The 12,661-nt window shown below is 48.2% G+C and overlaps 1 protein-coding gene across 2 annotated transcripts in view; it reads left to right on the forward strand.

Moving 5' to 3' along the window:
• LOC145363348 (plexin-A1-like) overlaps positions 1-12,661 on the forward strand; it is a 506,974-nt gene that overhangs the window by 70,066 nt on the left and 424,247 nt on the right. For both annotated transcript variants that reach the window (XM_080218652.1, XM_080218653.1), the window contains exon 2: positions 3,481-4,761. In XM_080218652.1, coding sequence (XP_080074778.1) covers positions 3,583-4,761 — 1,179 coding nt within the window. In that variant the 5' untranslated portion in view covers positions 3,481-3,582. The remainder of the gene's footprint in view (positions 1-3,480; positions 4,762-12,661) is intronic.

Genomic DNA, 12,661 nt, shown 5'->3' on the forward strand with positions numbered 1-12,661 from the left:
CCCTCTCTCTTTGTGTGTCTTTCTCTCCCCCTCTCTCTTTCTGTGTGTGTGTGTGTGTGTGTGTGTGTGTGTGTGTGTGTGTGTGTCTCTCTCTCTCTCTCTCTTTCTGTCTCCCTCCCTTTCTGTCCCCCCCCCACCCCCATCAATTCCCTACATAATCTTTGGCAGTATGACTTTGTCACTGACCGGGAACGGGTCAACTCATGACCCACAAATTTAGATTATGGGAGGAGGTTAAGAAGATTTGGGGGACCGGATTCAAATCCTGGATCTTCTGAAGGGAGTCGCTGAAATTGATCCGGGCAAGTGGCAAAGGATTCCCATACGGACGGGGGGAGTTGGTCGGTTTAAAACTTAAATTGGGAGTAGGAAAGGAAATCGGGCATAAATCTCTGCCCTCAGAAAGTAATCCAGCGCAGTGCAAATTGTCAGAAAGGATTTCTGAATTCGGAACAAAGCAATTAGTCATGTTTATTGGGAGACAAGGGTTTGGTGAGGAACTAAGACAGGCATTTACTTACAAGGTGGGGGGTGAGGGGTGAGGGGTGAGGATGTGGGGGGGATCTCGTGTTCTCTGTGTGCTGTCTGGAATTTCGAAACTCCAACTGGGAAAAGGGGAGGAAATCCTTCACAGCCTCCGACTTTCCAGAGACATTACCTCCCAATTTGTCGAGTTTAACCCTTTCACGAGCAGTGTTCCCGAGGCGGGGACTGCAGGTCGCCTCAGGAGTACGGAAGCATTTAAATTGCGGTGGAATTAGATTTGCGGCGGTTGGCATTTTAGTAACTAACTTTGAGTGCTTGGAATGCAAACACCCACAAATTACAGAGTTCCTGGCACCGGCCTGCTATTAACTGGTGCCTCGGAGGATTTATATGAATTAATCAGGTCCAGTTTTCCCTTGTTCCTTCTCTGGAAAGAGGCAACTGCACCCAGCAGTTTCTGCATTGAGTCAGCGAGGCCCTTCGGCCCATCGCAACTACGCAAGTCAAGGACAAACCCCCGAACTATCCTAATCCCATTTCCCAGCACTTGGCCCACAGCCTTGTGGGTGGCACGATGGCACAGTGGTTACCACTGCTGCCTCACAGCACCAGAGATCCGGGTTCGATATCCGGCTTGACTCACTGCGTGTGTGGAGTCTGCATGTTCTCCCCGTGTCTGCGTGGGCTTCCTCCGCATGCTCCAGTTTCCTCCCATAATCTAAAGATGTACAGGTTAGGTTGATTAGCCATGATAAGTTGCCCCGTAGTGTCAGGGGGAAGTAGCAGGGTAAATAAGTGGCGTTAGAGGAATAGGGCCTGGGTGGGATTGTGGTCGGTGCAGACTCAATGGGCCGAACGGCCTCCTTCTGTGAGTGTGGGAATTCTGTGATTCCATGATCTCTCCAGCATGAGGAGGAGTTTCTTCCTATCTACACCCCCATAATTTTACACATCCCAATCATGTCCCCCCCTCAGTCTCCTCTGCTCCAGGAGAATCCGCCCCAGTCTATCCAACCTCTCTTCATAACTAAAACTCTCTGTGAGCCGGAAAGGGGTCTGGCCTTCACACAGAGCCAGAAAGGGGTCTGCTTTGTATAGCTGATCCTCGGCTTAAGCAAGAGGCAACTGGCAATGAATGTTCCTGTACCGCTAGATGGATATTACAGAGCGCTAGCGTATGGATTATTATAATAGGTAATAGAGTGTAATAGCTATCATTTATATCAGGGGTTGCTCTGGAAATTAAGCTCAAACAAATTATCTTCTTTTCCGTAATGCTCGATGCAGTTAATGTGTGGGAGGATGTGACCATTGCTTCATAATATAGTTCATCTATTGATTTGATTTTCTTCTTAATTGCCTCTCTGTTTTGCTTTCTTTCCTCAGACCTGTCTCTTCTCCAGGCCAAAAGTTAGATGCCCCCCCCCCGCAACCCACCCAACCCCTGCTCCATGCTGGAGGGCAAACGATTTGCCAAAGCCCCTTCCTGAGGATTTGATTTGATTTATTATTGTCACCTTTAGCAAGTCAGTTTGAGGTAGTGTCTCTCTCCTCCCCTCTCCTTATCACTTAGGTGCAAGGTAGGCTGCTGGTCATGCCTCTAGCTGACCAATCCAGAGGCTGGGAGCTCTTGAGGTTCACGCTCAGTAGAAGGCACCATTTAGGGGTTGAATTCTCCTGAAATGTAACTGGCTTCCTCGCGTCCTTTATGGAACATCCTTCTATACCTATATGTAACTCCAAATGGTTCATTATTGGCAGTAATTTATTCATTAATGGGATGTGGGTGTCGCTGGCTGGGACAGCATTTATTGCCCATCCCTAACTGCCCTCCATTTCAGAGGGCTGTCGAGAGTCAACCACATTGCTGTGGCTCAGGAGTCACATGTAGGCCAGACCGGGGTAAGGATGGCAGATTTCCTTCCCTAAAGGACGTTAGTGAACCAGATGGGTGTTTCTGACAATTGACAATGGTTTCATGGTCACCAGTGGATTCTTAATTCCAGGTACTTTTTATTGAGTTCAAATTACACCATCTGCCATGGTGGGATTCGAACTCGGGTTGCCAGAGCATTGCTTCCAGATCTCTGGATTACTAGTGCAGTGACAATATCACTGCGCCACTGCCTCCCCTTGCTAGCCTTGCTAGTAATGCCCACGTGCTGAAAAAGAATACAAAAAAAGTGCAACTGGACCTTATCAAATGGGCTTGGCTCACTTGAATTCAAGTTGTCCACCATTTAGCAAGACGAGCAATCCACATTTATATAGTACCTCTGACATGCTTCATCTGCTGCTGGTCCATCTCTGGTCTGTCCCTTGACCTGAAATCTAAAGAGCTGAATGTTTGATTTATTATTGTCACATGTATTAACAAACAGCGAAAAGTATTGTTTCTTGCCTGCTGCACAGACAAAGCATACTGTTCATAGAGAAGGAAAGGAAAGAGCGCAGAATGTAGTGTTACGGTTATAGCTAGGGTGTAGAGAAAGATCAACTTAACGCGAGGTAGGTCCATTCAAAAGTCTGACGGCAGCAGGGGAGAAGCTGTTCTTGAGTCAGTTGGTGCGTGACCTCAGACTTTTGTATCTTTTTCTTGACGGAAAAAGGTGGAAGAGAGAATGTCCAGGGTGTGTGGGGTCCTTGATTATGCTGGCTGCTTTGCCGAGGCAGCGGGAAGTGTAGACAGAGTCAGTGGATGGGGGGCTGGTTTGAGTGATAGACTGGGCTTCATTCACGACCCTTTGCATTTGCAGTCTTGAGCAGAGCAGGAGCCACACCAAGATGTGATACAATTGGAAAGAATGCTTTCCATGGTGCATCAGTAAAAGTTGGTGGGAGTGTAGTGGACATGCCAAATTTCCTTAGTCTTCGGAGAAAGTAGCAGCGCAGAGAAGTAGAGGAGAATCTGCTGTTCTGGCAAATCTTTGACCACTCCACCTGGGAAGAGAGTATTTATCACCCACCTTTAACATTGTCTTCTTTCTCTTGCAGGACTAACCACCTCACCAATTTGGAGGATGCCCTAGATGAAGAATTTGGAGCAAGTGGGTGTGTGCAGTTTACTTCATTCAGAAACAGGTGCAGGGGAACGCGATGAAGCCGCCGTGTAGGCAATGCCGCCGTGCGTCCTCGTACCTGTGGACGTTACAGGTCGCGTCCTACTTGGCCGTAATTGGCCTCGCCAACGGGGCGCTTCCACCCTTTAGGACTTTTGACACCTCCGACACGAGCCTGACCCACCTAGTGGTCCACAATAAAACCGGAGACGTCTACGTTGGAGCCATCGACAAGATTTACAAGCTGGCAGACAACCTGACCATGCTGCGGTCCCACGTGACCGGGCCAGTCGAAGACAATGAGAAGTGTTACCCGCCTCCCAGCGTGCAGTCCTGCCCCCACGCCCTGGTGCTGACCAGGAACGTCAACAAGCTGCTCCTCATTGACTACACGCAGAACCGCCTCATCGCCTGCGGCAGTACGTTCCAGGGGATCTGCCAGTTCCTCCGGCTGGACGACCTGTTCAAGCTGGGGGAGCCCCACCACCGCAAGGAACATTATTTATCCAGTGTCAACGAGGCGGCCACCATGTCGGGCGTGATCATCGAGGGGCCCAATGGGACCAATAACAAACTGTTCATCGGCACCCCCATCGATGGCAAGTCGGAATACTTCCCAACCCTCTCCAGCAGAAAGCTAATGGATAATGAAGAAAATGCGGAGATGTTTGGCTTTGTCTACCAGGATGAATTTGTATCCTCCCAACTGAAAATCCCATCGGATACCCTTTCCAAATTCCCAGCCTTTGACATTTATTATATTTATAGTTTTAGTAGTGAGCAGTTTGTTTATTACTTAACCCTTCAACTCGACACTCAGTTGACATCACCGGATTCAAACAGTGAGCAATTCTTCACGTCAAAGATCGTCCGGTTGTGCGTCGATGATCCCAAGTTTTACTCTTACGTGGAGTTTCCCATCGGCTGCCTGAAGGACGGCGTGGAATACCGGCTTATCCAAGATGCCTACTTGGCCAAGCCGGGCAAGCTCCTCGCCCGGTCGCTGGGAATCTCCGAGAAGGAGGACATCCTCTTCACCGTCTTCTCCCAGGGCCAGAAGAACCGGATGAAACCGCCCAGGGAGTCCGCTCTCTGCCTCTTCACGCTGAGGAAGATCAAACAGAAGATTAAGGAGAGGATTCAGTCGTGCTACAGAGGGGAAGGGAAGCTCTCGTTACCCTGGCTTCTCAACAAGGAACTAGCCTGCATCAATTCCGTGAGTTCTGAGCATTGAATAATGTCCGGTGCGTGTTGCCATTGTTGAGGCGCAGTCTGAATGAACATTGTTTCCAGAAATGTTACCGAATTTGTTTCTCAAATGGTATTAAAATGCGAATACGCTGCAAATTAAATGAAAGCACACATTTCCACAGGTAGACAGGGTGGTGGAGAAGGCATTTAGCACACTGGCCCTCATCAGTCAGGTCATTGAGTATATGCACAGTAAGAAGTCACACAACACCAGGTTAAAGTCCAACGGGTTTATTTGGAATCACAAGCTGCCCATTCATCATCGAGCACAGGAGTTCAGACATGATGTTATAGTTATTTTGGATACAGTTATGTGGATATCCAGTTATATTGGCACGGTAGCACTGCTGCTTCACAGCTCCAGGGACCCGAGTTCCATTCCCGGCTCGGGTCACTGTCGGTGTGGAGTTTGCACATTCTCCTCGTGTCTGCGTGGGTTTCCTCCGAGTGCTCCGGTTTCCTCCCACAGTCCAAAGATGTGCAGGTTAGGTTGATTGGCCGTGCTAAGTTGACCGTAGATGCATAGGTTCGAGGATTAGTGGGTAAAATATGTACGAATATGGGGGTGGGGCCTGGGTGGGATTGTGGTAGGTGCAGACTTGATGGGCCGAATGGCCTCTTTCTGTACTGTAGGGTTTCTATGATTTTATACAAGTCGTTGGCGAGGCCACACTCAGAGTATGAGTACACCCTGTTATAGGAAAGACATTGATAAACTGTGGAAAACACTGCAGAGAAGATTTACAAGGTTGTTGCCAGGCCTGAGTTGTAATGAGAGATAGGCCAGGCTAGGACTTTATTCCTTGAGGGACATAGACAGGATGAACACACGTAGGGCGGGATTTTATGGCCTCGCTTGCCCCGAAACTGTAAAATTCCGCCTGAGGTCAACAGGCCTTTCCATTGTCTGCCCCTCGCCTGCTCCGATTCCCTTGGCGAGAGAGGTGGTAAAATTCCGGCCATAGCCTTTTCCCCAGGGATGGGGAATGGAAAACTAGAGGGTGTAGGTTTAAGATGAGAGGGGAAAGATTTGAAAGGGACCTGAGGGGCAACTTCTTCACGCAGAGGGTGGAGGGCGTATGGAGTGAGCTGCCGGAGAATGTGGTTGAGGCAGGTACAACAGCAACATTTGAAAAGCACTTGGATAAGTACATGGATGGGGAAAAATTGGAGGGATATGGGCCAAAAGTGGGCAATTGGGATTACCTGAGAGGGCACCATGGTCGACATGGACCAGTCGGGCCGAAGGGCCTGTTTCTGGGCTGTGTTGCTCTGTGACTCGATGCCTGTTAACTGGTGCAAACACCAGTGGGAATGGAATGTCATTGTAACTTCAAAGATAGCAAGTTACCTTTATTAGTTTCCCAATGTCTTGGTGAAGCACAGAATGAGGCAATGGAAGCTGACTCAGAAGATAACCAACCACGAAAAGTTAGGCCGCAGGTTAGCAGGAAAACAGTTAGCCAAAGCTTCATTTCTGAAGGGTTTGAATTACAAAAGAGGGAATTTGCACTAAAGCTGGATCAAACTGTGCACACTTCTGTCACCGTGTTACAGCAAAGGTTATCGCGACGTCAGAGTGGGTAGAGAGGAAGATCCACACAATACTGTGCGAATGTATTATAGGGAAAGGGCGAATAGGCTGGGCCTCTTTTCTCTTGAAGGGTGACCAAATAGAAGTCTTTTAAAAGCTGGAAAAGTCTCGATAGATTGGATACAGAGAGAATGTCTGCACAGAATTGAGGAAGTCAGCATCAGGGAGTCACCAAAAAATCTAAGCGGGAATGCAGAAGACATGTCTTAAGGAGATGCAGTAATGTGGTTCAGGCTATGACAGGGAGTGGTTGAAATGAATAGTTTAGATGCAGTTATGGGGGTGATGGATAAACACTTGAGGGGGAGAGGAATAGAGGGTTACACTGAGGAGTTAGATGGAACATAATTTCCCAGCATGGATTCATTGGGCTAAATAATGGCACAGTGGTTAGCACTGCTGCCTTACAGTGCCAGCGTTTGATTCCCGGCTTGGGTCACTGTCTGTGTGGAGTTTGCATGTTCCCCCCATGTCTGCATGGTTTCCTCCAGGTGCTCCAGTTTCCTCCCACAGTCCAAAAATATGCAGATTAGGTGGATTGGCCATGCTGAATTGCTCCTTAGTGTCTAGCGATGTGCAAGTTAGTTAAATTGGCCACGCTAAATTGCTCCTCAATGTCCAATGATGTGCAGGTTAGTTGGGTTGGCCGTGCTAATTAGCTCCTTAGTATCCAAAGATGTAGGTTAGGGGGATTGGCCATGCTAAATTGTCCCTTGGTGTCTAAAGATGTAGGTTAGGGGGATTGGCCATGCTAAATTGCCCCTTAGCGTCCAAAGATATAGGTTAGCTGGATTGGCCATGCCAAATTGCCTCTTAGTTTCGAAAGATGTAGTCTGAGGGATTAATGGGGTAAATACATGGGCCTGGGTGGGATGCTCTGTTGGAGAGTTGGTGCAGAATGACCTCCTTCTGCACTGTAGGGACTCCATGATAACACAGTTGAGGGAAAAGAAACTCCGCCTTGGCAAGTTCAGCCTGTGTTCCTCCTCTCTTCATCACAGATATTGTGGTTTTAAAATCTGCCAGAAGGCTCTCTATGGCTGGTACATCATTGAACAAATGTGAGCCTGGAACGGACAGAGTTGTTTTGGTCTCTCAGGGAATCGTGGGATCGGGTGGGTAAGAGGAGGTGAAGCCCAGGATCTACCATGTTGATACTGAAAGGCAGGGCATGCTCAGCGAGCCATGTGGGCGGCACATGCTCCAATTTCACATGTCCTTTGGTCACTGGGAGATTGACGCCAATTGTGGGAGTCTCCCGGCATTCCGGGATGGTTGACATCCCTATGCCTATTCTAGGTAAGAGTAAGTAATTATTTTCGGCACTTGTTTAGAGAGCAGCAGAGAGTTCTTGTGTTTTGTCCACGTCCCACCTCAAACGAAAGATAGGAAACTGACCGATTCTCTCATTTGGAGAGGTAGGTGCCAGCCTCGTGGTGTTGTTGCTAGACTATTAATCCAGGAACTCAATTAATGTTCTGGAGACCCGGGTTCGAATCCCGCCACGGCAGATGGTGGAATTTGAATTCAATAAAAATAATACTTAGAATTTAGAATCTCCTGATGACCATGAAACCAGGGTCCATTGTTAGAACAACCCATCTGGTTCACTAACGTTCTTTAGATTAGAAAATCTGCTGTCCTTATCCGCTACATGTGACTCCAGAGCCACAGCAACGTGGTTGACTCTCAACTGCCCCGGGTAAACTAGGGATGGGGAATAAATGCTGGCCCAGCCAGAGACACCCATGAATGAATAAAAAAACTTTGCAGTTTGTTGGATTTCGCTGCGTCGGCTAACAAATCTTCCCACGTCGCAATCCCTACACTTCACAAGTCATTCACTTGATGCAGAGTGTCTCTTATACCCCAGGGGGCTGTGGGTTGCTCAGTTGTTGAGTATTCAAGTCTCGGATCGATCGATTTTTTTTTGGGCTCGGAGGGAATTGAGGGTTTGGTAAGCGGGCAGGAAGTGAAGTTGAGGTGGAAGTTCAGTCTTTAGAGGGCAGTGGGATCGGATGACCTTCTCCTGTGCATTTTTCTGATGATTTGGGAGATCCTGAAAGCATGAAGGAAACTGAATACATTTTTCTCTCTCTCCTTTTGTCCTTGAATCTCTGCTTCCAGAGACCTGTACGTCATTATTGCAATGGACTAAGAAACGTACGGGTGGGGGGAAGGTCGGCGCAATTGAATCTAACCTGGGGAGATCCAAGTGTTTTCCTTGATTTCTTTCACTCCCCCACCCTTCGCCATCTGTAACCCTCCACCAGCCTGTTTGTGCCGTATTACAGTCTACCTTGTTTAATGAAGAGGCACCACTCTGAATAATTATAAACCAGCGTTCCTGCGATCAGCTGCTGCCTTAGTCAGGATCTACTAATGAAATGCTAATGTATTTTTTATGAGGTGGTACTTTAATTTCATTCCAAGTGAAGTGTCTATAAGCAACGAGCAAGTGTAGTCGTTGTGTTGAATGGGCATCGTTGTGTCTAGGAGGGTTAAAATTAAGTTGTGCGCTTCTCAACTGGTCTCAAGTTAAACCAAACCCTTCCTTCTCCTGCCACCTCAGCCCCAATCCTCTAATTCAGCTTCAGAAGACGTCATGCCAGTCTTTATTGAGACATACACGAAACATGTACGGGTGGCACGTTGGCACAGTGGTTAGCACTGCTGCCTCACAATGCCAAGGTCGCAATTTCAATTCCGGCCTTGGGCCACTGTGTGGAGTTTGCATGTTCTCCTTGTGTGTGTGTGGGTTTCCTCCGGGTGCTCTGGTTTCTTCCCGTAGTCTAAAAATAAGGAAGTAAGTTTATATATTAGTCACAAGTAAGGCTAACATTAACACTGCAATGAAGTTACTGTGAAACTCTCCTAGTCGCTACAATCCGGTGCCTGTGCAGGTCAATGCACCAAACCTAACCAGTGCATTTTTCAGAATGTGGGAGGAAACCCATGCAGGCATGGGGAGAATGTGCAGACTCCACACAGACAGTGACCCAAACTGGGAATCAAACCTAGCTCCCTGGTGTTGTGAAGCAGCAATGCTAATCACTGTGCTACCATGCTGCCCCGGTGTGAATGTGTGGATTGGCAGGGTAAATGTGTGGGATTAACGGGATAGGGCCTGGGTATGATTGTAGTCACTACAGACTCGATGGGCTGAATGGCCTCCTTCCGTACTGTAGGCTTTCTTTGATTCTATGATTCTGTTCTAAGCAGGATTCTCAGGGGGGCTAGGCAGGGTAAATGTTAAGCGGTCCTTGTGGGAGAGCCTAGGACCAGAGGGCATAAGCTCAGCGTAAGTGGGATACCCACTGAAGACAGAGATGAGGAGGAATTTCTTCTCTCAGAGGGAAGTGAATCTGTGGAATTCTTTACCACAGAGGGTTGTGGAGGCTGGGTTGTTAAGTATGTTCAAGGCTGAGATAGACAGATTTCTAGTCAGTAAGGGAATCGAGGGTTATGGGGAGAAGGCGGGAAAGTGGAACTGAGGAATAAAGTATCGGATCAGTTACGACTTGGATGGGTTTATGGATGAGAGGGGTGTGGAGGGATATGGTCCAAGTGCAGGTCAGTGGGACTGGGCAAAAAATGGTTCGGCACAGACAAGAAGGGCCAAAAGGCCTGTTTCTGAGCTGTAATTTTCTATGGTTCTAGGTTTTTCTATGGTTCTATGATAGCATTCAATGGCGGAGCAGACATGATGGACTGAATGGCCTATTCCTGAACCTACACCTGTCTTGCAATCATGTCCTTTAGCACTATCCTGGACTTCACCAAATTAGCGGTGGCAATTGTTCATCTATGAAAAATGTAGCAGTCATTTTACACACAGCAAGATCCCATGAGCTTGGGTTATTCTTGCCGGTGTCAATCAAGCAATGGGTGGGTTGCAAGGACCCCTGTCCATTCTTGTATGCTGTGCCCACCTGAAAGGGCAAGTGTTGCCACCAGGGGAATGTAACTGGGCTCAAGCCTTCATTGGCAAGGTGGGTGGCGGAGTGAGGGAGCTGGTCCAGGAAACAAAACTGGCGGGGTTCTCAAAACCCAAATTGTTTTTTTGTTTTGCCTTGGTACTCGGACGGCACTGAGACTGATATTGGTGGGATTGCTGCTTTAAAAAAGCCACTGGGTTCTCCAATCGGGGTTAAACGTGCTGAGTGTTTGAGTAAGATTGTGTTGCACAAACCGGTTTGGCTTGAAACCCCCGAACCTGCAACTCTGCAAACCACTTTCTGCATTACCTCTGACCAGTGGCACAGTGGTTAGCACTGCTGCCTCACAGCGCCAGGGACCCGGGTTCGATTCCGGGCTTGGGTCACCGCCTGTGTGGAGTTTGCACATTCTCCTCGTGTCTGTGTGGGTTTCCTCTGGTTGCTCCTCCCACAGTCCAAAGATGTGCGGGTTAGGTTGATTGGCCATGATAAATTGCCCCTTTGCGTTAGGGGGATTAGCAGGGTAAATATGTGGGGTTACGAGGATAGGGCATGGGTCGGATTGTGGTTGGTGCAGGCTCGATGGGCCAAATGACCTCCTTCTGCACTGTAAGGGTTCTATGATTTCTCTGGGGAAGAATCCCAGTAGTCATTGGCCAGAAGGATCAGTCTGGCTGAACTGTTCTTGATCTTGGACCTCCAGCAACCAACTTGACCAGTCACATCAGAAAAGGAAATCTATGTTTGGGTTGGACCAAAGCAAACCCTGGGTTATTACACTGAGCCAAGGACAGTCTGGGAGACGGGCAGTGTGAGGTGGAAGCTGTGTTTCTGGAGAGCAAAAGCAATGGTGGGGAAATGGTGGTTGCCCTCGCTGGAAGGATTAGTGTTTCTTTAGCATAACAATTATATTTTAGACCCATGTACTTTGTGACTTGGCCAGCTGGATCTGTTTTTATCTGTTGGCTGCCTTGTCTACCCCAGCATTTTGAGAATCTTGCAGGTTCTTTATTGTGATCTATGACCTAGATGGACACTGTGCTATTTTGAACCACACAAACACACACACACACACCGGCACACCCGGAGGAAACCCATGCCGACACGGGGAGAATGTGCAAACTCTGCACAGACAATGACCCGAGCCGGGATTCGAACCCGGGTCCCTGGCGCTGTGAGGCTAACTACTGTGCCACCCCAAGTTAAGGAGTCTGCGGTCTATTTGCCGTCTGTCAACCATGTGACCCACCACAACAGGAGAGCGTGCTTGTCGGTTTAAAGCAGAACTGAGCACTTTGCCCTTAACGAGTTAATTAGAGGTTTAATTATTTATTGATGTGTCAGTGATAGCGTTGCCAGTCGATGTGTACAGCTGTATTTGTTATTTCACAGTGTTTATTGAAACAGTGACACAGTTGGAGCTGAACACAGTAATGATGATGAACCTTTTGCTGCAAAGTCAGCAGAGATGGCCCGATTCGGAAACTCTCGCTGCAGAAGGGAATATAGCGGATGCCAAAATGGGGAAATACTGGGAATAGAGTCAGGCAGCATCCACGGGGAGAGAAGCGGAGTTAGCAATCCAGACCGGTACCTGTCCATCGGTTTCTGTTTCTTTCTCTCCGCAGATGTGGCCTTGGCCATGCCGGGTCTTCCCAGTGCTTTCCGTTTTGACCTTTCTCAAAGATTCTGGGACACAGAAATCTCAGTGTTGGTTGAGATGCGGGAGGGTGGCTGTTCTGCCCTCTTGCCACTTACTGGGAAAAGTTGTGATGGAGAACACACTTGAGGACAGATTGAATGGTTTCCCAGGTGTGATGGATTGAGTTATAAGGAGAGGCTGGATAGACTGGGACATTTTTCTCTGGAGTGTAGGAGGCTGAGGGGTGATCTTATAGAGATCTACAAAATAATGAGGGGCACAGATCAACTAGACAGTCAACATCGTTTCCCAAAGATAAGGGAGTCTAAAACTAGAGCGCATAGGTTTAAGGTGAGAGGGGAGAGATACAAAAGTGCCCAGAGGGGCAATTTTTTCACAGAGGGTGGTGAGTGTCTGGAACAAGCTGCCAGAGGTAATGGTTGAGGCAGGTACAATTTTGTCTTTTAAAAAGCATTTAGAGAGCTACATGGGTAAGATGGGTGTGGAGGAATATGGGCCAAACGCGGGCAGTTAGGACTAGCTTAGTTTGAAAAAAGGGTTTAAGAAAAAGAGTGGCATGGACAAGTTGTACTGAAGGGCCTGTTTTCATGCTGTAAACCGATATGACTCTATGTGGGTATGAGCTCCATGAATCCAGTGGCTAAATTCATAGAGTCCCGACAGCCCATAA

Source organism: Carcharhinus amblyrhynchos, chromosome 3, assembly GCF_965287045.1.
Source record: "Carcharhinus amblyrhynchos chromosome 3, sCarAmb.v2.hapA, whole genome shotgun sequence".
Taxonomy (NCBI): Eukaryota; Metazoa; Chordata; class Chondrichthyes; order Carcharhiniformes; family Carcharhinidae; genus Carcharhinus; species Carcharhinus amblyrhynchos.